The following is a 26,461-nucleotide window of genomic DNA, read 5'->3' as shown; positions in this document are numbered from 1 at the left end:
TATATTTAATTTTTACTGCAAAACCATTTCTATTATCAATCATTAGCCATCGTTGCTGAAAGAACGACACTGAATAGAATCGATACCATGAGCATTACTTTGAAAATGACTGCCGTTACAAGACGCAGAGAGAAGAAAGTTTCTTACGACCTGAGGCTAACGTTTTAAAAAAAATTGGACCATATTATTGTTTTCGCAAAGTCCGTGGCTCCCGAACGCATCACGCCACAATATGAAATGGTCAGTTCCTAAATGATATCACGTTTACTTGCAGAGATTTGCTTGCATTGACCACGTGGTCGATATGGAGAGCAACCATTCACGTTGCCGGGGAACGGTGCCACTAAGTCGATGGTTCTTTCTTCAAGTGGAGCGACTACGTGGTGTAGTGGGTAGAAAATCTGTTCGGACAGATGGACGTCGGGGTTCGATCCCCGGCCGCATCATATCAAAAACGTTAAATGATTGTGCTTGTTGTTACCATGCCTGGCGCTCTGCTATAAGGGGATAAGAAAAGGACTGGGCAGCGCCAGTATACTGTGTCTGGGTTGAGTATGCATGTTAAAAAGCGGCATAGTATCTGAGGGGGTTGCGATATTATTCATGACAGGTACAAGCAGCCACAGACACACACCCACACGCACGCACGCACGCACGCACGCACGTCGTTATTTAAGCGCAATAATCTATGGCGCGACGTTAAACCTAATTTCATCTAGCCTCACCTCCCCATCAAAATACTTCTCACTGTGATCATCCTGTTATTGCGACCATCACGTGATCGCGTTTTACCAATACCACTTATGTCCAGTATAAATCTACTAGAACGGCGCCTGATTATAATTTGCATTATTTTCGAGTCTGAAGAACCCACTTAATATAGTTTTCATAAACTTTCAGTCGAAATAGTACAAGTAGGAATGGAAAGAAAAGAAAGGGTATAAAAGAAAGGATATAAGAGAAAGAGGAACGTATTGAACAGCAAAAGTCCTCCTGGAACACTAGGAGTTGAGGACGAGCTACGAATAGTTGAGGATCAGCTACGGGGTCTAACACAACGTCGAAGAACGTTATCGCTATAGACCATTGCTGTCACACGTTGACGGAAGACGTGTGCAGGCGTCCTTTGATGAAATCTAAATCCTCCCCACACCACGTCTCTCCCTCCTCTCCATACAATGCGCCCATCGGCGTTTGACAGGTGGAATCTTGATGTATCTGAGAGACGCCACTGTTACGTCGCCAATGTCGATGCTGTTGGGCCCACTGCAGACGTTGCTGGAGGTGCCGAAGAGTAAGAAGTATTGGGCCAAAATAAGGGCGCCGACACTGGATCCCTGCTGCTCTCAGAGGATGACGAATGGTGTTGGATGACACTGGACCATGTGGACCTTGGAGACTGGCAGCTGTCGGATTCTGATAAGTGTCATCCGGATGTGTCGATCTTAAGCTGCAGTTGTTATCCTTGGCCACCGGGAACGGCTGCTCTCCTGGACACTGCGTGTCTGTTGTTGACGAGTTTTGAGTCTTGTGATGGTGGCCATGGTGGTTCAGGCGTTGATCCGGCTTGCAACATGCCGATGGCTATTCCTATCTGTATTTTGGTGATTCGGGATGCTTCTTAAACCGACTGAAGTCTCAGATTCAACTGATTATGTTTTTCAATTTCAGTGGCTTACAACGGACAAAGATGACAAAAAATGCACGCGAGTTTTCATTCGTGTTATATTGCATGTGCAAAATGTGCCTGAGAAGACACCGTTGCGTTTATGCAATGCGTTCAAAACAGTGTTGCTTGAGCTATTATACCTAATTCATTTCTGTTTTGAAAGTTTACATTGCAACGCGACTTTCAATTCCATTAATATTTAAATATTTATAATATTTATATTTATATCTTATACCTATATATATTATCTTTTGATATGACGTGATCGGGGATCGAACCACCGACCTTCCGCTCTCCGGCAGACGTTCTATCTACTAGACAACGGATACTATCGAACTACGAATTCCATATCTGTCCATCATGCAATGCTGAACAGAACAGAATGTTCTACACAATCATGTAAAACAATGATCACTATTGACATGGACACTGTGGGCCAATGTTCTTTCAATAAAACAAATACATTATTGGAATTGACATGGAGTAATGGTGATAGTCCTACCTGCTTTCTGACCACATTGTCATCTGAGAATGTCTTCTTTGGTTTGTGGATGCCGTGGCTAGTGAGCGGGGTGGTGGCGTCATGGTTCTCCCATCGGACGCCATTGCTGCGGAACTGACATGGCGCCGACGAGATGACCCTAGAAGCGGAAAGAAGCGTCAGGATGATCGCTGAAATACAGCAGGGTCACTAGTCCTATGTAAGGAAAGGTTTTACTCGTAACTTGACAATGTATGTTCAGGGGTGTTGAGACACGTGATGACCCGAGGTAGAATAGATCTTCAGCAACCCATGCTTGCCATAAAAGGCGACTATGCTTGTCGTAAGAGGCGACTAACGAGATCGGTTGGTCAGGTTCGCTGAATTGGTTGATGCATGTCATCGTATCCCAATTGCGTGGATCGATGCTCATTATATCAATCACTGGATTGTCTTGTCCAGACTCGATTATTTACAGACCGCCGTCCTATAGCTTGAATATTGCTGAGTGCGGCGTTAAACAACAAACAAACAAATCAGAGGTGACGGCAGGCTACAGAGATATGACTAGTACAGTGAGCATCCTTGATATGCCTTATCAACTGAGACAGATAAGGGGATCAACTAAACAAGTACTATTTTATACGTGATTGTGGCAGCTGAGTGAAGAGTTTAGATTTCTTTTACAACATGCATCCATATCACTCAGGCCTCCACACACACACACAGACATCAATTCTCCTTCCAGACCTCCACACAGACACCAGCTCACTTTCCAGACCTCCACACAGACACCAACACACCTTCCAGACCTCCACACAGACACCAACACACCTTCCAGTTCTGCGCACAGATACAAACTAACATTCCAGATCTCCACTCAGACACCAACTCTCCATGCAGACCTCCACACAGTCACCAACACACCTTCCATACCTCCACACAGACACCAACACACCTTACAGACCTCCACACAGACACCAACACACCTTCCAGTTCTGCGCACAGATACAAACCAACATTCCAGACCTCCACACAGACACCAACTCACCATGCAGACCTCCACACAGACACCATCACACCTTCCAGACCTCCACACAGACACCAACACACCTTCCAGACCTCCACACAAACACCAACACACCTTACAGACCTCCACACAGACACCAACACACCTTCCAGTTCTGCGCACAGATACAAACTAACATTCCAGATCTCCACTCAGACACCAACTCTCCATGCAGACCTCCACACAGTCACCAACACACCTTCCATACCTCCACACAGACACCAACACACCTTACAGACCTCCACACAGACACCAACACACCTTCCAGTTCTGCGCACAGATACAAACCAACATTCCAGACCTCCACACAGACACCAACTCACCATGCAGACCTCCACACAGACACCATCACACCTTCCAGACCTCCACACAGACACCAACACACCTTCCAGACCTTCACGCAGACACCAACTAACCTTACAGACCTCTACACAGACACCAACTCACCTTCCAGACCTCCACACAAACACCAACTCACTTTCCAGACCTTCACGCAGACACCAACTAACCTTACAGACCTCTACACAGACGACAACTCACCTTCCAAATCTCCACACAACTCACCTTCCAGACCTCCACACAACTCACCTTCCAGACCTCCACACAACTCACTTTCCAGACCTCCACCCAACTCACCTTCAAGACCTCCATACAACTCACCTTCAAGACCTCCACACAACTCACTTTCCAGACCTCCACACAACTCACCTTCCAGACCTCCACACAACTATCCTTCCAGACCTCCACACAACTCACCTCCCAGACCTCATGCCGGCCACCTTCCAGACCTTCACCCAACTCACCTTCCAGACCTCCACCCAACTCACCTTCCAGACCTCATGCTCGCCCGCATGCCGGCCACCTTCCAGACCTCCACACAGATGAAGGAGTAGGCGACCACCATGAAGCAGATGGGGACGAAGAACATCATGATGAACATGTACATCTCAAACAGGATGCTGAACATGGGCGGGTGCCATTCCTTGATGCACCAGTATGCCTTGTGGCGGACCCCAACTTCTTTGTGAATCTGGGAAACAAAAGTACCTCCATCAGAGAGACTTACACAACAGCAAAACCTATTACTACATCTCTGTTCCATCCTTTACAGCAGAACAGCCCTCTTCCTGATGGCGTTTGAAACTGCCAGTCTCGGTGGATTTGCAACTTTAAATATTACCAGCCCCTCAATTTTTATCAGTGAGTGAGTTGTGTTTAACGCCGCTTTTAACAGTATTCCAGTTACATCACGGCGTGTCAGCTTAATGCGGGAGGAATGCCCGAAGTGATGCAGGTCTTAGACGTTTCCCACTTCGGTGAAACCCACGAGCACGGGTATGGTGCTGACAAACCTAGAAACCTAATCGGGGCATTTTTTATCCTTCTCAACTAACAAATAAAACAAGCGTATGAAAATGTACCTGGTTTTACTACTTTCAACATGATGTCGAATGCAGTGTGTGTTCATGGCTGCCAATTTCAGTGACGTCATCTCTGAAGTAACTTATTTAAATCTACACGTCATTCACACACAGTTCAGCCACTATCTTAACTTTTTTCGGAATGTTTCACTTTGGGTCGAGACTAAGTCATTACAAATAGATATATAACCTTGAAGCAAAGCTATTTTTTCCTTTCACTACAAATAGACAACGGAAAACCCTGATGATAAAAGGCGTCGCGATTTCGTTCGAAAAATATACATATTGGATTATAAGCAGATGTTTTGTTCAACAAAAAGATTAAGAAGGTACTTTATTTGCTGGACAACAGGGACTGACAATCACATGTTTGGCCGGTCCAGGCCTAACTTTACAAAAACTGGCAATTACTAGTAAACGGGAACACTGAACATACGAATATTTCCGTCTGAGAGAAATATACTACAGAAGAACATACGAATATTTTCTTCGGAGAGAATTATACTACAGAAGAACATACGAATATTTTCGTCGGAGAGAATTATACTACAGAAGAACATACGAATATTTTCGTCGGAGAGAATTATACTACAGAAGACCATACGAATATTTTCGCCGTAATGAATTATACTACAGAAGAACATATGCATATTTTCGTCGGAGAGAATTATACTACAGAAGAACATACGAATATTTTCGTCGGAGAGAATTATACTACAGAAGAACATACGAATATTTTAGCCATAGAGAATTATACTACAGAAGAACATATGCATATTTCCGTCGGAGAGAATTATACTACAGAAGAACATACGAATATTTTCGTCGGAGAGAAATATTCTACAGAAGAACATATGAATATTTTCGTCGGAGAGAATTATACTACAGAAGAACATACGAATATTTTCGTCGGAGAGAAATATACTACAGAAGAACAAACGAATATTTTCGTCGGAGAGAATTATACTACAGAAGAACATACGAATATTTTCGTCGGAGAGAAATATACTACAGAAGAACATACGAATATTTTCGTCGGAGAGAAATATACTACAGAAGAACATAATATATGACTATTTCTGTGTCAGAGAATGTAACTACAACAGAACATGTAACTATTTCCGTGTTAGAGGTAGTAGAGGTGCGAGAGTGGTGATAGTGTTGACAGCGGTAACGGTAGTACTACAGCGTCACTGGAGTATGACGCAATTTTATTCCAGAGTGATGTGATGTGAATTTACCAACCGTTACGTACAAATAGAGCAGAGAATGCAAAGGCAAATCATCTAAAACGCTTCGTATTTACAATGACGATAAACACTGTTTCTTTCAGATTGGCGGGTGTTATTATGTATTCGATGAGAGGAACATTCTTCCTTTGTATCTCCGTTTAACCTGACGGTTCCAAACGAAATGTCCAGGCATCGAAAAATCAACAAGACCCCCAAATCTGATAACACACAATGTGCATCTGTGCAGGTAGTTGGAGCTATACCCAGTAAATGTGAAACATAAACTGACGGGTAAAAGAAACTATACCAAAGTATTTTTTATTTAAAAAATATCACATCAGCACTGAACTGGAGTTTTCATTGTCAAACAAAATCGCATGAACGCAGCTTCATCATTACTGAGTTTTAAAAATCCTGCTTCTTCCCGAATATGGAGTTTATCCAACTTTTTTCATTCAAAATGTGATGCACGTGCATCACGACAAAATGGCTCGGAACGGCATAAAATCCGCCAATCTGTATGTTTTACACCACAATCGTACCGACCACAACAGCTGACATGCCGAGACTGACCGCACAAGAGCGAGAGAGAGCAATTGGGATGTTGCAGTTGGGAGCACGCCATGCCCATGTTGCTCGCATCTTCAACTGCACCAGAACAACGATAACGAGGCTGCAGACACGACTCACACAAACAGGTCGTACAATGAAGATCGGTACCTCCGCATCTTACATCTACGCAATCGTTTCGTCACTGTGACGTCATCGGCAGCCACAGCCTTACATCATGTGGTCAGCAGAAGGACAGTTGCCAGGCGTCTTCGACAACACGGTATTCGGGCCTACCGGCCCTTTCGCGGGATGACCTTGAGCCGTCGTGACCGACGTAACCGCCTCCATTGGGCAAGAATGGTACAGCGGTGGCAAAACAGGAACTGGCAACGAATTCTATTCTCCGATTAGAGCAGGTTCCAGTTGTATCGAGCTGATGGCCGTGTGCGTTTGTATCGTCGGAGGGGAGAGAGAACAGCCCAATGTTGTGTTCAGGAGACCGTGCCATTCGGTGGTGGAAGCGTCATGGTCTGGGGTGGGATTTGCAGGAACCGTACAACAGACCTGGTTGTCTTTGACCGTAATTTAAATGCTCAAGTCTACATCGACCATGTATTGCGTCCTGTGGTGCTTCCCTTCCCCAAGAAGAATCCCAGAGTAATCTTCGTACAGGACAACGCTCGCCCCCACACCGCCAGGATCACCAGAGACTTCCTAACTGCAAATAATGTAAACCTTTTGCAATGGCCAGTAAGATCGCCTGACTTAACACCCATTGAGCACTTGTGGGACTATCTGGACAGACAAATAAGGGAAAGAAATCCCCCTCCGTCAAGTCGTCAAACGTTGATTCAGGCACTGTTGGAAGAATGGCGAGCCATCCCCAATGACGTCATCAGGGATCTTGTTAACTCCGTGCGGCGACGTGTCCAAGCCTGTATTCAGAGCAATGGAGGCCATACAAGATACTGACAGTAATGCATTTGTGAAAAAAATGCGTTTTCTGTTTTCTTTCAGATGATTTGTTTACCCCTGTGTCATTCCTTACCTGATATTGAAGTTCCTGTAAATGCCACCTTTGTGGAATTTGAATCAGAACATTGTCAGATAAATTTTCTTTCCAACTCGCAACAGTTTATTTTTTTGATATATTTGATAATGTTGTCAACACCAAATCAATGTTGGTATAGTTTCTTTTGCCCGTCAGTTTAGATTGCAGTTTCGAGAAATTCAGTCTTATGCGATACGACAGGCTCCGTGGTCTAATGGTAGAGCGTCCGCCCGGAGAGCGGAAGGTCCGGGGTCCTATTCCCGGCCGCGTCACACCAAAAGTCGTTAAAAGATGGTACTTGTTGTTACCCTGTCTGGCGCTCGGCATTAGGAGCTAAACAAGGACTGGTCGCCTCGCAGTAAGTATACTGTGTCTAAGTGGGGTATTCATGTTAAACTGCGGCATGGTATCTCAGTGAACTAGTCCAAACTAGTACAAGCAGCCACACACACACGTTAAACCTAATTTCACCTCACCTCAGTTTAAACGATAAACCGTATCAAAAGGGTTACAAGGTTATCATACGATGAATACGAGCCAGTGAAAAGCTTGTGTAAATGCTCACCTGTCTCAGAAACAATAGTGTATTCACACAGACGATGTATTATAATATTTATAGAAGAGACTCCGGCACTCTAATAGATACGTCTAAGTCATCAACAAAAACATAGCGATAAAACGTGAGAGGATTTGAATGCGGAAACAGGATTTCGATCGTGCAAAGTGATGCACGTTTCTTTCCCACAGAGAAGATCACATCGGAAGTTGGACCAGGTTTGGCGCCCGCTGGCAGCACTTCCTGGAACTGATGCATTTACATGGCACCAATCTCAGAGAGGAACTGTTGGCAGTAGGTGCGGAGAGAGTGTTCTCAATGCTACATATCTCATCAGCACACCACAGGCCTACAGGGAAACCGGAAATGACGTCATCTTCTCGCATACCTTGGTGAAAAAAGTCAACAGAATGTTCCTGTCGACCCTACATGTTCAACGTTTGATTTATTGGAAGGTATGAGGCCCCAGATGGGATATATCCGCACAGTTTATACAAGTCTGTTTGATTCCAAGGAATCGCTTTATTACGTTGGACACCAATGCAGAGATAGAATAAGTCAACAGTCTGCTTACAATAAATGCCCGTCCAGGAAAAAGACAAAAGACTCACCATCACAATTAATTTTTCAAAACCGCGTACATGGTTACAGTATTGTAATAAAAGAACCATTTTCATATTGGAACGACACTCGGTCACAACAATGTGATATACAACGTGACAAGGGCGTGACACAACTTCGTGGCGCAAGGACTTGACACAAGTAGGTGACACAACATTGAGTGAGTGAGTATGGTTTTACGCCGCTTTCCAGCTATATCACGGCGGGGGACACAAGAAATGGGCTTTACACATTGTACCCATGTCGAGATTCGAACCCAGGTCTTCGGCGTGAGGAGCGAACGCTTTAACCACTAGGCTACCCGACCGCCCCAACTCAACACTGTAACACAGCTTCGTGGCGCAAGGACTTGACACAAGAAGGAGACACAACACTTCGATACAACAACGTGACAAGGGCGAGACACAACATGTGACACAAACAACGCGACACACGTTCGTGGCACAAGGACGTGACACTGGTGACTCCCATACACGTGTCAGTAACGAACCGCAGTGAAACATTGATTGTCAGATCGAATCAAGTTATTCCTTATGTAACAGTTTCCTGATATGAAATTAATTTCCTCACCACATGGAAGGAGAGAGGCAGAATATCACGATGACAGCGTTGCAAAATAAAATCTCTTTCTTAACGCACGCACGCATTTAAACGGAATTAGGCTGCAGATTCAACAACAAAAACCAGTTGTGTCTCAACGATCCGTCAATTTGCTCGAGAAAATCAGTGACAACAAATAAACTTTTGTCGCCTAACGAACTTATGCAATCAGCGGCCATTTTGATTTCCTCACTCAGGCGAGAAAAAGACCTGAATTAGACGTCGTCAGCGGCCTTGGTCTCAACAAACGCTGGCTCATGGCGTCACGTGTCGACATGTATAATAGTCTGTACAGAATGTATCGTACATTTGCAGGTGCAGGTACGAGGGATGGTTAAAATGTTCTAACTTTCTACTATTGACCATAACAGTGAGTGAGTGAGTGAGTGAGTGAGTGAGTGAGTGAGTGAGTGAGTGAGTGAGTGAGTGAGTGAGTGAGTGAGTGAGTGAGTGAGTGAGTGAGTGAGTGAGTGAGTGAGTGAGTGAGTGAGTGAGTGAGTGAGTGAGTGAGTGAGTGAGTGAGTGAGTGAGTGAGTGAGTGAGTGAGTGAGTGAGTGAGTGAGTGAGTGAGTGAGTGAGTGAGTGAGTGAGTGAGTGAGTGAGTGAGTGAGTGAGTGAGTGAGTGAGTGAGTGAGTGAGTGAGTGAGTGAGTGAGTGAGTGAGTGAGTGAGTGAGTGAGTGAGTGAGTGAGTGAGTGAGTGAGTGAGTGAGTGAGTGAGTGAGTGAGTGAGTGAGTGAGTGAGTGAGTGAGTGAGTGAGTGAGTGAGTGAGTGAGTGAGTGAGTGAGTGAGTGAGTGAGTGAGTGAGTGAGTGAGTGAGTGAGTGAGTGAGTGAGTGAGTGAGTGAGTGAGACCAGATGGCCACAACAAAGTGAACTTGGCAATGTAGTACATTGTTTGAGTTGTTCATTGCAAGTGTATTTGGTCTGTTGGGGCCGTTTGTATATTAGTGACAGTCAGTTGAACGTGACAGGGGTCCAAATGGACACAGAAATGGAAATCAACGGGTATCGAGCAGTCATCAAGTTTTTGACTTAGAGACAAGTACTACCCAAGAAACTCATGACCGCATGTCACAAGTGTTTGGGGATAAGTGCCCCAGCTATTCCACCGTTAAACGATGGGCAGCTATGTTTAAGGCTGGGAGAACAAGCCTTGATGATGACCCTAGGTCTGGACGTCCCTCAACTTCCATCAATGAAGATTTAATCAAGAAGATAGAAAACCTTATATTGTCAGATAGACGTTTTACCATTGTTGAAATTGAGAAAGGCACAGGTCTAAGCCAAGGATACATTGAAACTATTATTCATGAACACTTACAGCTGAAAAAAAATATCTTCTCGTTGGTTGCCAAAGTTTCTGAGTCTGATCTTAGAGCTAATTGAGGATTTCGTCAAATTCAAAAACAGATTAGTTACAGGTGATGAATCATAGATCTACCACTATGATCCCGAGACAAAACGTCTATCCATGGAATGGTACCATTCAACCTATCCGTCACCAAGGAAATTCAAGTCTTCAAGATCAGTGAAGAAAGTTATGGCCACTGTATTCTGGGATGCAAAGGGTGTGATTCTTGTTGATTACTTAGAAAGTCAAAATACGATTACGGATGCCTACTATGCTGATTTCGGCGAGGAATGCTTACTGCTGGAGTAATACTACTTCATGACAATGCCTCTTCTCACACCTCTCGACATGCTGCTGTGTGACAATGTGGGTTCGAAGAGCTTCACCCTCCATACTAGCCAGGCCATAATCATCGTAATTATTATTATAAGTAGCAGAAGCAGTAACATGACAAGGCCCAGAATGGACTATGTATGTACGGTGACGGGTCCGGGGTGTCAGTATGTATGTACGGTGACCAGCCCAGGGTCTCACTATGTATGTACGGTGACGAGCCCAGGGAGTCACTATGTATATACGGTGACGAACCTAGGGTGTCACTATGTATGTACGGTGACGAGCCCAGGGAGTCACCATGTATGTACGTGGACTGACCCAGGGTGTCACTATGTATATACGGTGACGAACCTAAGGTGTCACTATGTATGTACGGTGACTGGCCCAGGGTGTCACTATGTAGATACGGTGACGAACCTAGGGTGTCACTATGTATGTACGGTGACTGGCCCAGGGTGTCACTATGTATGTACGGTGACGGTCCCAGGTTGTCACTATGTATGTACGGTGACCAGCCCAGGGAGCCTCTATGTATGTACGGTGACGGGTCCAGGTTGTCACTATGTGTGTACGGTGACGGGTCCGGGGTGTCACTATGTGTGTACGGTGACGGGTCCAGGTTGTCACTATGTATGTACGGTGACTGGCCCCAGGGTGTCACCATGTGTGTACGGTGACGGGTCCGGGGTGTCACTATGTGTGTACGGTGACGGACCAAGGGTGTAACTATGTATGTACGGCGAGGGACCCGGGGTGTCGCTATGTATGTACGGTGACCAGCCCAGGGTGTAACTATGTGTGTACGGTGACTGGCCCTGGGAGTCACTATGTATGTACGTTGACGGGTCCAGGTTGTCACTATGTATGTACGGTGACCAGCCCAGGGTGTCACTATGTTTGTACGGTGACGGACCAAGGGTGTAACTATTATGTATGTACGGCGAGGGACCCGGGGAGTCACTATGTACGTACGGTGACCAGCCCAGGGTGTCACTATGTGTGAACGGTGACTGGCCATGGGAGTCACAATGTATGTACGGTGACGGGTCCAGGTTGTCACTATTTATGTACGGTGACGGGTCCAGGTTGTCACTATGTATGTACGGTGACTGGCCCAGGGTGTCACTATGTGTGTACGGTGACGGGTCCGGGGTGTCACTATGTTTGTACGGTGACGGACCCAGGGTGTAGCTATGTATGTACGGCGAGGGACCCGGGGTGTCACTATGTATGTACGGTGACCAGCCCAGGGTGTCACTATGTGTGTACGGTGACTGGCCCAGGTTGTCACTAAGTGTGTACGGTGACGGGTCCGGGGTGTCACTATGTTTGTACGGTGACGGACCCAGGGTGTAACTATGTATGTACGGCGAGGGACCCGGGGTGTCACTGTGTATGTATGGTGACCAGCCCAGGGTGTAACTATGTGTGTACGGTGATCAGCCCAGGGTGGCACTATGTGTGTACCGTGACTGGCCCTGGGAGTCACTATGTATGTACGTTGACGGGTCCAGGTTGTCACTATGAATGTACGGTGACGGGTCCAGGGTGTCACTATGTATGTACGGCGAGGGACCCAGGTTGTCACTATGTATGTACAGACCAGCCCAGGGAGTCACTATGTATGTACGGTGACCAGCCCAGGGTGTCGCTATGTAAGTACGGTAACTGGCCATGGGAGTCACTATTTATGTACGGTGACGGGTCCAGGTTGTCACTATGTATGAACGGTGACTGGCCCAGGTTGTCACTATGTATGTACGGTGACGGTCCCAGGTTGTCACTATGTATGTACGGTGACCAGCCCTGGGAGTCACTATGTATGTACGGTGACCAGCCCAGGGAGCCTCTATGTATGTACGGTGACAGGTCCAGGTTGTCACTATGTGTGTACGGTGACTGGCCCAGGGTGTTACTATGTGTGTACGGTGACGGGTCCGGGGTGTCACTATGTGTGTACGGTGACCAGCCCAGACTGTAACTATGTATGTACGGCGAGGGACCCGGGGTGTCAGTATGTATGTACGGTGACCAGCCAAGGGTGTCACTATGTATGTACGGTGACTGGCCCAGGGTGTCACTATGTGTGTACGGTGACAAGCCCATGGTGTCACTATGTGTGTACGGTGACTGGCCCTGGGAGTCACTATGTATGTACGGTGACTGGCCCAGGGTGTCACTATGTGTGTACGGTGACCAGCCCATGGTGTCACTATGTGTGAATGGTGACTGGCCCTGGGAGTCACTATGTATGTACGGTGACGGGTCCAGGTTGTCACTATGTATGTACGGTGACGGGTCCAGGTTGTCACTATTTATGTACGGTGACTGGCCCAGGGCGTCACTATGTATGTACGGTGACGGGTCCGGGGTGTCACTATGTGTGTACGGTGACGGGTCCGGGGTGTCACTATGTGTGTACGGTGACGGGTCCAGGTTGTCACTATTTATGTACGGTGACGGGTTCAGGTTGTCACTATTTATGTACGGTGACGGGTCCAGGTTGTCACTATGTATGTACGGTGACTGGCCCAGGGCGTCACTATGTGTGTACGGTGACGGGTCCGGGGTGTCACTATGTTTGTACGGTGACGGACCCAGGGTGTAACCATGTATGTACGGCGAGGGACCCGGGGTGTCACTATGTATGTACGGTGACCAGCCCAGGGTGTCACTATGTGTGTACGGTGACTGGCCCTGGGAGTCACTATGTATGTACGTTGACGGGTCCAGGTTGTCACTATGTATGTACGGTGACGGGTCCAGGTTGTCACTATGTATGTACGGTGACGGGTCCAGGTTGTCACTATGTATGTACGGTGACGGACCCAGGTTGTCACTATGTATGTACGGTGACGGGTCCAGGGTGTCACTATGTATGTACGGTGACGGGTCCAGGGTGTCACTATGTATGTACGGTGACGGGTCCAGGTTGTCACTATGTATGTACGGTGACGGGTCCAGGGTGTCACTATGTGTGTACGGTGACGGACCCAGGTTGTCACTATGTAAGTACCGTGAGGGACCCGTGGTGTCACTATGTATGTACGTTGACGGGTCCAAGTTGTCACTATGTATGTACGGTGACGGGTCCAGGTTGTCACTATGAATGTACGGTGACGGGTCCAGGGTGTCACTATGTATGTACGGTGACGGACCCAGGGTGTCACTATGTATGTACGGTGACGGACCCAGGTTGTCACTATGTATGTACGGTGACGGACCCAGGTTGTCACTATGTGTGTACGGTGACGGACCCAGGGTGTTACCATGTATGTACGGCGAGGGACCCAGGGTGTCACTATGTATGTACGGTGACGGACCCAGGGTGTTACCATGTATGTACGGCGAGGGACCCAGGGTGTCACTATGTATGTACGGTGACCAGCCCAGGCTGTAACTATGTGTGTACGGCGAGGGACCCAGGGAGTCAGTATGTGTGTACGGTGACGGGTCCGGGGTGTCACTATGAATATACGGTGACGGACCCAACCCAGGGTGTCACTATGTATATACGGTGAGGGACCCGGGGTGTCACTATGTGTGTACGGTGACGGACCCAGGTTGTCACTATGTATGTACGGTGACGGACCCAGGTTGTCACTATGTATGTACGGTGACGGACCCAGGGTGTCACTATGTATGTTCGGTGACGGACCAAGGTTGTCACAAATACCCCAAGATTATTTCAGATGTTATTATCAGCTCCGTCTTCCTCTTTATTATCGCCAACATCATCATCTTCATCGTCAACATCACAGTGGAAGACTAGGTCCTCAGCATCCCATCTTGTAACAAGAGCCCACAACAGTGAATGAGATGGTCAGCCTTCATGACATGACTGATTGCGTGTAGCCGTTATACGATGTCATTGATCATTACACATACCTTCAATCACTTTTTTTTCTGTCTAGACCCGATCATTTGCAGGTCGACGTGATATTGTTGGAATCCCGTGACATTGGCGTTAAACCACACTCCCTCCCCCAACTACAACCCCCGTGTCCACAACGTCGTCAACAACGTCCCTTTATCTTTGCACAATACCTCTCTCGGGACAACCATCCTTATCATTGATCAGCTCTCTCGAGCATCCTAACTAATTATATCAGCTTTATCCTCAGTAACGTATCCGTGAACGGGCCCCGTATTACCAAATCATCATAGAAAAGGCGGATCTTTAAGTCTTCTTTGTTTGATGATAGGAAAACAGCGGTTTTTTCGTTGCGTGATTGTTGATTATTGCATTACCCGAGAAAGAAGGATAATCAATATACCAGTACAGCAGCAATGACACGCAGGCGTGATAGTTGTAATTAACTTTAAATTATATTGGAAAAATCCCGAGGTCGCCAAAACTGATTCCAGGTATAAAAAAAACAGATAAAGTGGTTGTGTGTGCTAAATGCCGAATAGCCGAGCAGAATATAATGAAACATGTCAGGCCTAACTTAGTTTTTTTGGTACTTTTTAACTTTTTTTTATCTTAGTTGAGAACTCGTTTATTGATTTTGCAGAGTATTTATGTTTAATGTTAACAATGGTATAAAATATTTACTTTTGCATTAGGAAACATGGAATATCTTGTAATGTAATAATTTCCGAAAACTGATTGAAGATAAGCACTATTCCTTCTTTGTTTTTTCTAGTTGGGTTATTGAATTAGATGATACCGATGTGTGCTGAAAAATACAAGATCGCTGTTTTTTGTTCAAGAGTGTCGCAATTACAGGGTCATATCATATGATGCAAATGGTTAGTGAGTTGGGGTTAACTCTGCTTTGAACGGTATTTCAGTTACGGCGTGTCAGCTTAATGTGGGAGGAAATCCCGAAGTGATGAACGTCTCAGACGTTTACGACATTGGTGAAATCAACGAGCACGGGTATGGTGCTGATACACCTAAACACATAAGCAGCGCGAAACAGGACCCGAACGAAGATAGCTTTCTTGCGTGCTCAAGGGACGCTAAACTGCACAGCGAAATATGGCGCCTTAGATGACAACGCCTAACCCCCCCCCCCCACCACCCCCCCCCCACCCCCCCCACCCCCACCCCCCACCCCACCCACCCCCCCCACCCCGTCCCCCTGCTCTACACACACACACACACACACACACACACACACACACACACACACACACACAAAAGAAATAATAACCGATACGATGTATATATCTACTGTATATTACTTCTGTAATAAGATATGGAGAATATGTGTAGAGTGTATTACAGTGTATAACGAGGGTAGTACTATCTTTATCCTATAGTCTAAGTTTAAGTCATATTTTCAATCAATAGAACAAAAGATGGCGTAGGAATACAATGGCTGGGTAAACCAGTCTATTAATTATATAGTGCCACACATACACCGGAAAAAATCCATATCTTAACTTTGTGGGAACGTGATGCAGCAGTTTGTATGGCTATTGTTTATTATTTCCCATGTAACCCGTTAACAAGTAAGGTACAGTTCTTCTGTTCCCCGCTCGAAATGGCAAACCGTTGGCATTACATTTGCAACAAACAAACCGCAATTGTATGTCTCGAGTTAATGATGTAAGACGCTATTCTCCTATACTTACGACATTTTCCCAATGAAATAGATTCAGGGGGAATAACTCTAAGTTTCTTTTCTTTTTTAATATCGTTTGCTGTTTCGATGATGGTGAACAATGAACTAAGTACATAAATACCGAACTGTGGTATTCTTCTCGATTCGGACCAAAGCAGGCATATTTAAGACATACGTGCTTTGGGAAGATTAACTAACATGGAGGGTACATCAACTCATGTCCCCCCACGAGACCGGTGGTCCACTTATAAGGACGCAGGCATTGCTTCGAATATTTACAGACCCCCGTCAAAAAGTTGGAATACTGCTGATTGCGAGAAAATACACAAACAAACACAAAGTAGGTTCCTTCATTTGCATATTTATCGGAACGCGATACCAAGTTAATATGATTGGTTTATAGAATCAATAACAATATGCATTATATCATAAAGTTTAATAGCTTCATAAAGTTCCAATATATAGATCCTGATTCCAAAGGCGCCCCCAACAAGCGTGCAATCTCCCTATCTTTATAACATCAGAAAAGCTTGGCTTACTCTGGTTTAACCTTCTTAACTAAACTATACAAGTAAGGGGTACGTCAGAAAACATAATCACGTTTAATTAGTAAGTGGTGCGCCTATTATATATCCTTCCGATAATTTTTTTGTCAACAGTGAAGTACATTAGTAGTGAGACCGTCTGTCCCGACATCAATAGATGTCAGAATAACGATGCATATCTAGTGCAACAAAGATAGTCTTGTCTCACAATACACTGACACGCAACATCATTGACAGTCTGGAAGATTCTAATGAATGGCGGGTAATTACCATTGTATACCGACGGTAAACATTTTCCAATCTGTCTGTTTTGAAAGTAGAGGATTGAGTTTTTTGATTGGCCCAGAGGCGCTCGTTGCCTCACCGGATGTGACGAAGGACAAGAAGGAATTGTGTAACGTTTTTATGTAGTACCGAATTAAAAGGCGTAGGCTGTTACTTCTAATCCCTCGAGCTGTCTGACACAGTCACAGACACAGTTACCTCCCCTAAAGGTTACCACGACCAAGGACATTAGGAGAATATAGTGCCCTGTTTAAACGGGTTTTTCAGTCTGTGCCGAATGTTTTGAGCGACATGTGATCATTGAAATGACGGTTTAGACATTGCATTTCGTTAAGTTTGCTTTTGAACCACAATCTGTATGTGACCTCAGCTTTCCTAAGATTTGACCCCAAGGTGAAGGCCGATGGGTTAGATCGGCTCGATACTTCCGGTATTGTGGACCCAGACGGTTGACACGTTGGCGATATTACTTATTGTGGGCTGTCGTGCCACTGTAGGTAGCAATTAAGGATATTCATTGCTGTGTGAGGCCGTTTGGTTCTGCTTCTCTTTGTATGCATGCATGTCTGCTTGTCTGTATGTCTGTATGCATATATGTCTGTATGTCTGTACCGTATTCGCCGTATTAAGCGCCCTGCTCTTATAAACAGTAATCATTATATGTGCTCCCTTCTCAGACTGTAAATGTCGACATACGACAGTCCGTATGTTCTTGTGTATATTACGGTTTTTATTTACAGAAAACAGCATCACAGAATGGGAATACGATTGCCCAGTTGCTATTATCGAATACGTTTTAGTTTCATAAACTTATGAACTGAGTTTGTTCACTGGCTACCTCTTGATCTTTGAAAACAAATTTAACTCGCTGTCTTTGGTCATAATAAGCGACATAGCTCGCTTTATTGCGAGGCCGAAGACCCGGGTTCGATTCCCGACATGGGTACAATGTGTGAAGCCCATTTCTGGTGTCCCCCGCCGTGATATTGCTGGAATATTGCTAAAAGCGGTGTAAAACCGTACTCACGCACTCACTCACTCATTATTGCGAATACGGTTTGTGTCTGTCTGTCTGTCTGCCTACCTACCTGTATGTCAGTATCTGTATGTATGTGTATGTCTATCTGTGTCTGTATGTGTCTGTCTGCCTGTCTACTGAATCCAGAGATGTATGTATGTATGTATGTATGTATGTATGTATGTATGTATGTATGTATGTATGTATGTTTGTATGTATGTATGTATGTCTCCCCTCTCTGTGTGTGTCTGTCTGTCTCTTTCTCACTCACTTTCTCTCTGACTGTCTCTCTTTCTCTGTCTGTCCCTTCTCTTTCCCCCTATCTCTGTCTCTTTCTCTCTATTCCTATCTCTTTCTCTCACCCCCTCTTTCTCTCTGTCTATTTCTCTCTCCCTTCTCTCTCTATCTGTGTGCCTGTCTCTTTCTCTCATTCAAACATCGCCAAACTACGATCTGTCGCCTGATTTAGAAGTCGGAACAGGCGAGCAAACAATTCTCTGATCACTGTGTGTTCTACAACTGCTGGGTGCAAATATGACAAGGACACTGTTTCCTCACAACATACAATGGCCGAAAGAACAGAAATTGTGAAAGCGAGCACCGATATTTATAATAAACAAGACAAATGACAATGTTGACACGCCAAGGACATGACCTAAATCCATGTCAAACTTGCATCTCAACAGTTCAACACAGACTCATCAACGCTAATTCAGTGCTGCATATGTCATCAGATCCTTATTCAAGTCAAACAGTTCCACACGGACTCACTAACGCTAATTCAGTGCTAAATATGTCTTCAGATCCTTATTCAAGTCAAACAGTTCCACACCGACTCACCAACGCTAATTCAGTGCTAAATATGTCTTCAGATTCTTATTTAATTCAAACAGTTCCACACGGACTCACCAACGTGAGATCAGTGCTACACATGTCTTCAGATTCTTATTTAAGTCAAACAGTTCCACACCGACTCACCAACGCTAATTCAGTGCTAAATATGTCTTCAGATTCTTATTTAATTCAAACAATTCCACACGGACTCACCAACGTGAGATCAGTGCTACACAAGTCTTCAGATTCTTATTTAAGTCAAACAGTTCCACACGGACTCACCAACGTGAGATCAGTGCTACACATGTCTTCAGATTCTTATTTAAGTCAAACAGTTCCACACGGACTCACCAACGTGAGATCAGTGCTACACATGTCTTCAGATTCTTATTTAAGTCAAACAGTTCCACACGGACTCACCAACGTGAGATCAGTGCTACACATGTCTTCAGATTCTTATTTAAGTCAAACAATTCCACACAGACTTACCAAGGCTATTTCAGTGCTGCATATGTCTTCAGGTTATGATTCAAGTCAAACAGTTCAACACAGACTCACCAAGGTGAGATCACTGTTACATATATCTTCAGACACTTATCTTAATCACAATAGTTCAACACAGACTCGCCAACGCTAATAGTTTACCACTAAGAACGACATTGAAATCAACGCCCTGACACGCGGGACTACCAACAGTCTGACGAAACTATTGATATAACGGTGTAATCATCGCTCTAATTTTACTACGTATCTCTTCACACTTGTGAATTAAGAACTGACTTCAATATTTTGCGATTATAGAGATATAAACGTAAACATCGGCGTGCAAGCCATGATAATCTGCTTATTTAATCATTAACACAACAACAGTTGCCAGCTTCACGAGTTCAGTGTCTTCGTTCAGCGTAATAATGCAACACAATCCCCGCCTACTCAATTAACAGCCAATCAGGAAACAGTAGCCCGCTCATGGGCGTGGCTTCATTCTTGTAAGTTCATGGAAACATACGTAAACGTTAGAAATGCGTTTGGGTTGTCAGTCAAATGCCATGGAATCACTGCAACATATTTACAATTCTTTAATCGCCCTATTATTCAAGAGGAAGTGTAATATTACGAAAGGGACACCAGGTTACTGAACATGAGATAGAACACATTCCTGTTAATAAGTCTCCATATTAAGGTGTTGAAACGCGCAATGAACGCTTCAACGGTCGGTAAAAATGGGAGACATAAAAAAGAGGATATGTGGGACATCTGTCTGGTCTCTATACTATGTGAACAACCTACACATTAGTATACCACTCAAAAGAAGTTTAAGAACACCCGCTTGTTTCATGTTACTAACTTAATGTCATGCTATGACAGAGTAGATAATAAAGCAGTTTACTGATATTTCAGGAAATGTGAATGAGGAGCTTCAAACAGATCGGATTTGTCAAGGCGTCTCAGCTTTATATCGTTTTTTTTTCAAGTGAAAACTTGCCTTGCCCTTGCATGTGTTTGTGACGGTGGCCCCGGTGGGGCAGCATGGGCTCACCTTTTCGGGAATACCTGGTTTCATCAATATTTGATAGTGATTCATAAACACATGTTCATGATATAGTCACAATCGTACAATCGATTTCCTATGAATATGTAAAGAGTCGTGTCGCTTTTATTTTTATTCTAAAAAATGTCTGTTTCAGAAAAGTGAGTGAGTGAGGTGGGTTTAACGCCGCTTTTAACAGTATTCCAGTTATATCGTGGCGTGTCAGCTTAATGTGGGAGGAAAGCCCGAAGTGATGCAGGTCTCAGACGTTTACCACTTCGGTGAAATCCACGAGCACGAGGATATGGTGCTGACAAACCTAGAAACCGGGATTCGGACCCACAATCATAGGTTTCTGGCGTGGCAAAGGGACGCAACTCTGCACAGCGAATCGCGGCGCCTTAGACGACTGGGTCACCCGTGACCGTTTCAGAAAAGGCTTGAAAAGTGGAATGTGTTGTCGGTCTTAAATTCTTCTTTCAAAGAAATAAATTGCATTTCCTGAAGCGCTGATTGAAAGATATATTCTGTCTCAAACAAACATAGCAGGCACACTCGTTTGTAATGGTTTAAAATATTACAACCTCCGGGGAGAGAATACGCAATACCACCCGCAAACTTTAAAACACATGACGTTTATCGACCTTGTGAAATACGAAAGTTGTACAGGCTATTTCATGTATCAAGTGAAATGTCTCCTTTCACGAGATGAGAGAAACATGATACTTCCCTCGACACATGGAATATCCTATTAATTGTAATATTATACCTTTCGTGTAGTTATCTACCGGAGTATTATTTTTGTTCATAACAAATTAAAACCCTACCTAACAGACAGGAAAGCGAAGGATTAAACCCTGTCAAATTAAAAAATGGCGCTTTGCCAAACGAAGTGTCGATTGACGAGTTAAATGAAACATTTACAGTGAATAACAAACTTTTTTTCAAGACAATAACAAACGGCAAGAAACGATATTAACTTTGTTATTATTTTGCCTTGTCAATGTGGAACTAACGTATAAAGGGAAGTCAACAGTTTGTGTACGGGTCAGACACTTACGATAAAGGGAGACAATTTGCGAGGAGATAACTCTTGTATGACAATATTTCCGTCAAAATTATGTTAACTGCAGTGAAATATCAAGTCTTATGTTGCAATGAAAATATAACATTCCTTGTGTTCTAAATTCCTGCATTCTGATCAGCTGAACTGGTCACGTGTTATTGCATTCATTTCCGAATGAATGTAAAACATTAAGCCACGCCCACCGAAGCGGACTACTTTTATTACTACTGAATGTCGGGGAATCCAATATTACAGTCGAGGGAATTCCTTCTCTGCTCACGCGTATCGACATGCACAGGACATTTAGCAAAATTCATGCATATTCATTGTCCAAGCAACCCTTTGGGACCGAAAGCCGAGAAGGAAAGAAACAGCAACGTGCAGGCTCGCTCGACTGTTTTTTCCCGCTCGCCTCGGTTCCACAACTTTCATGTCTTCGGGTTTCATTTCTAATTAGTATTTTTTCAACTGTGTCTTCCCGTTCTCAGGGAATTAATGTTCGAATCTGGCGGCAACTGAACATGTCTTTTGAAACAGCCACCTTCTCCCGGACATGTTTTTCCGGTTCGATACAGTCTGACTGTCGCCTCTTGCCTTTATTGACAGGTCCAATGAACTTTGTTTAGATTCTACTCTCCGTTGATTGGCTACCAACTTTGTAGGCGTGTCAAGATATGTGCATAAATTATACAATAACCTGATTCATGTCACGCCACAGTATATATTCCTACACCTGGAATGTTTATCCATCTCCATATAAACAACTGTGTTTGGTTAAACTATTGTATGCTTTCGTTGTCATATTTAATAATAAGCATTGACTGTGTATTTTTTTTCGGTTCATTGAGGTATGAATAGAAAAACTGATGTAACTTTTGTAAGAATCTTGCCCCATGAAACAAACAGCGTTTGTCGCCAAGCCAGAACTACTTTGTTGTCCTAATAACCGGGAAGCATGCAGTTCTGTAGGTAAACCTAGCCCCATAATGCAACAGTCTTGTCGTCACTTAAACACGACTTTCTGCGCCTAACGAACAATATTTGGAGTCACGTCAATGCTACTTTCTTCTTCTTGCAATCAGAAAACATCTGAAGGTAAAACTCGTCCAAGATGCCAACAACGTTGTCGTCACGTTAACTAATTTTTGTCCTGAAAATCAGGTAACATGGAGTTCTGTAAGTAAAATAACCATAGTCGTCACTTAAGGGACCGATCAATTGATATTTCAAGAATTTTCTTCTCCTGGCAAGCAACGTTTGTCGACATGTAAACGCTACTTTCTCCTCCTAACAATGAGGAATCATCGAATTCTGTAGAAGCAAATATGACACTGACTAAAAACGACCCCCTCACCCACGCATAATCGAATACAACGCCTACACGATCTTTTACGGGTAATATATCTTTCACATCATTTTTCTAAATATTAATTGGATCTTCTCAAATCAATCTTGGATTTATAAAAGTGCCAAAGTATACCCTCAAACGGAATATCTGATGCAATTATTAATTAACTATCATGTTCCTACCAAGTCTATATGTTTATATTGATTGTTTGTCAATTTTTATTGGCGTCTACGGCAGCGTCAACTGTTTGATGGAAACGAAGAAAGCCTGTACGCGATTCTCGCGGAATGTTGAACAAGAGTCATAGTTACCAGTGCCCTATATTGTAATGTCAGGTGTCAGGGGTACGATGTTAACGGGGATTTATTGTGGACAGTGATATCGAGAGAGTGAGTGAGTGGGTGTGTGAGTATGTGAGTGAGTGTGTGAGTGAGTGAGTGTGTGTGAGTGAGTGAGTGAGTGTGTGTGTGTGTTTTGGGTGGGTGACTGAATCGTTGAGTGAGTGAGGTTTTAACGCCGCTTTGCCAAATATAAGTGTCCAAACTGAGATAATGAAAAACCGGGATTTACACGAGTGTGTCTAAATATATATCAAATCAATTTCAAATTCAAATCGTACATGATTCAGTTTTTTTAGATCAAATTTGTCTAGAGATCCGTATGGCGGTGGTGATATAATGTTCACTGGTTGAAATTAACCTGCAGAAATACAACTATTCTTCGCGAAACCTAAAAAATATGACACTTACATTCCCTGAATACTTACTTATTTGCCTTAACGTTTATTAATGAATAATCGATACTAGCCCAAGGCTAGATCGTATCTCATAGATACACATAACGCAATCTCTACGTTGATTTCTATTCCGTCACCATTACACGCTGACATTTAATATATCACCGAGCCATCAGTTACCCAGAGGCATGGCGGTACGCCCTTGACGTCATGTTGTTACGGAACCCGACACTGAGATGGGGATGCTGATACAGAGTTAAAGCTGTAAACACAATTTGGCCGAACGTTTCCTCGGTGTCTTTTCCCGGCGAGGCCGATACCTACACTTCCCACACAGAAGAATGATAATGTATGTTTGCATGAGTTAATGTATGATCTGTGTGATGTCGCAGCGTGTACATGTACAAATACACAGTGAGTGAGTGAGTGAGTTGGGTTTAACGCCGCTTTTAACAGTATTCCAGTTACATCACGGTGTGTCGGTTTAATGTGGGAGGAAAGCCCGAAGTGATGCAGGTCTCAGACGTTTACCACTTCGGTGAAACCCACGAGCGCGGGTTAGTGCTGATTATCCTAGAAACATAATCGGGGCGAACCGGGATTCGGACCCACAATCACAGGTTTCTGGCGTGCCCAAGGGACGCAACTCTGCACAGCGAATCGCGGCGCCTTAGACGACTGGGCCACCCGTGCCCCCTATAAATGCATAGAATAAAATATGCTTTAACGCATGTCGACCTGTTGAGCTAACTTATTCGCACGAAGCCCCAGTGCCACCCAGGGATGGGATGCCACCAGAGGGAATTTGGGAAACTTTGTGCCAGGGCTAGACTAACATTTAGTCTTTGAAATGAACATAACTTACAGAAAAAAACAAGTTTTTTTTATCTGAATAAAGATATGATAAAAAGGAGCCCAGATACTCTCTTCATTTCCTGATACTGCAATAATCTAGACTTGCCAAACATTATAGACTTGCATGGGCTGTATTTGATATATTTGTATCAGGGTCTGTAAGACATCAGTTTGACTCTATGAAGGTCTCCAGAAAAATCCATCTTTCTACTATCTCTTTTGAGGTTATGCTCTTGGCCTATTATTAGGCAGGGGCCTCAAGTTTGGCCGCCGATAACCCTCATTGATCCTACAGCTGGCGATTAGCCTTCAATGACTGACATGGCATCACATACATCTACATGGCGCGAATGAAAGTTTCTTATTCTCAACATTTGGTCGAAATGCCATTCTACCGGTCATTAAGAGTGAGGGAGTGGAGTGAAGAGTGGTCATTAAGCGTGAAGTCAAGGAATACCAGAATCTGTAAGTAGCCTGAAGTGTTTTTTGTTGTAACTTTTGGGCACGTGCACAAAGTGGCCTCAGCGCTGCGGCGATCGTGACGCTATACTTTAACCCAAACTTAACTTTAACCGGTGGGGAAGGACACGCTCATGTTTTCGCGTACACCTGGAATCATCACTATTTAATAGTAATTCATTAACACATGTTGACGATATTTTCGCTGTCGGAATTAATCGTACAATGGAGTAAGGTTTTAGTTTATGTATGATTATGGAAAAGGTTACGATTGTTGTCGTGCTGACATCGCAAGTGGCCCCAGATGGGTACTTTCTTTGTTTGTTTGTAGGTTAACGCCGCACTCAGCAATATTCCAGCTATATGACCGCGGGCTGTAAATAATCGAGTCTGGATCAGACAATCCAGTGATTGACATCATGAGCATCGATCCACGCAATTGGGGTACGATGACATGCATCAACCAAGACAGCGTAGTCGCCTCTCACGACAAGCATAGTCGTCTTTCACGGCAAGCATGGGTTACTGAAGATCTATTCTACCCCGGATCTTCACGGGTCCCCAACTGGATACGGATTTGACGACCCAAATTTCACAGAATTGAAGAACGTTTTTTTCTTCTTCTCTTGGGGCACAAGTGTCCCAGTCTATTAAGGAGCCACAATTCGCGGTACAGAGTTGCGTCCCTTGGACACGCCAGAAACCTATTAGTGTGGATTCGAATCACGCCACGCCCCGACTATGTTTCAAGGTTTGTCAGCACCATACACGTGCTCGTGGGTTTCAAAAGAAGTGACCAAAGTGGTGAACGTCAAAGACCTGCATCACTTCGGGCTTAAGCTGACACGCCGCCATATAATGTTAAGCGGCGCTAAACCCAAACTCACTCACTCTCACTATCTCTTCTTCTCGTCTTTATCAAATTAACCTGCAACATTCACTTTGGGTGTTGATGGATAAAAATGCATGTCTTACTCACCCTGCCAAATATGATGGGAATAGCGAAGACGAAGGAAAACACCCATACTAGCACCGCCACCAGCCGCGCATGCGTGATGGTGCACACATATTTTGCTCTCAGGGGATACCGAATTGCAATGAATCTGAAATAAAAGAAAAACATGTCAGTGTGTTGAAAAACATTCACCTCGTAATTGAATATCAAGTGTAGAGAAATGCAACAACTACCTGGTTGTGTGTGTGGTACATTTGCAAAATAATTTGTAAGATAATCATGTTTTCAGGACACGTTGATAGATACCGGGAAC

At 44.3% G+C, this 26,461-nt stretch overlaps 1 protein-coding gene across 1 annotated transcript in view; it reads right to left on the bottom strand.

Moving 5' to 3' along the window:
- LOC124133172 (allatostatin-A receptor-like) overlaps nt 1-26,461 on the bottom strand; it is a 122,830-nt gene that overhangs the window by 11,340 nt on the left and 85,029 nt on the right. Inside the window, exons 4-6 of the mRNA XM_048400499.1 lie at nt 26,173-26,296; nt 4,047-4,249; nt 2,172-2,310 (exon numbers count right to left, since the gene is read on the bottom strand). Of these exons, the coding sequence (XP_048256456.1) occupies nt 2,172-2,310; nt 4,047-4,249; nt 26,173-26,296 (466 nt within the window). The remainder of the gene's footprint in view (nt 1-2,171; nt 2,311-4,046; nt 4,250-26,172; nt 26,297-26,461) is intronic.

Source organism: Haliotis rufescens, unplaced genomic scaffold (assembly GCF_023055435.1).
Source record: "Haliotis rufescens isolate VD_foot unplaced genomic scaffold, xgHalRufe1.0.p SCAF_2, whole genome shotgun sequence".
NCBI classification, from domain to species: Eukaryota; Metazoa; Mollusca; class Gastropoda; order Lepetellida; family Haliotidae; genus Haliotis; species Haliotis rufescens.
The sequence above is the reverse complement of the archived record's forward strand: the minus strand, read 5'-3'. Positions and strand labels throughout refer to the sequence as shown.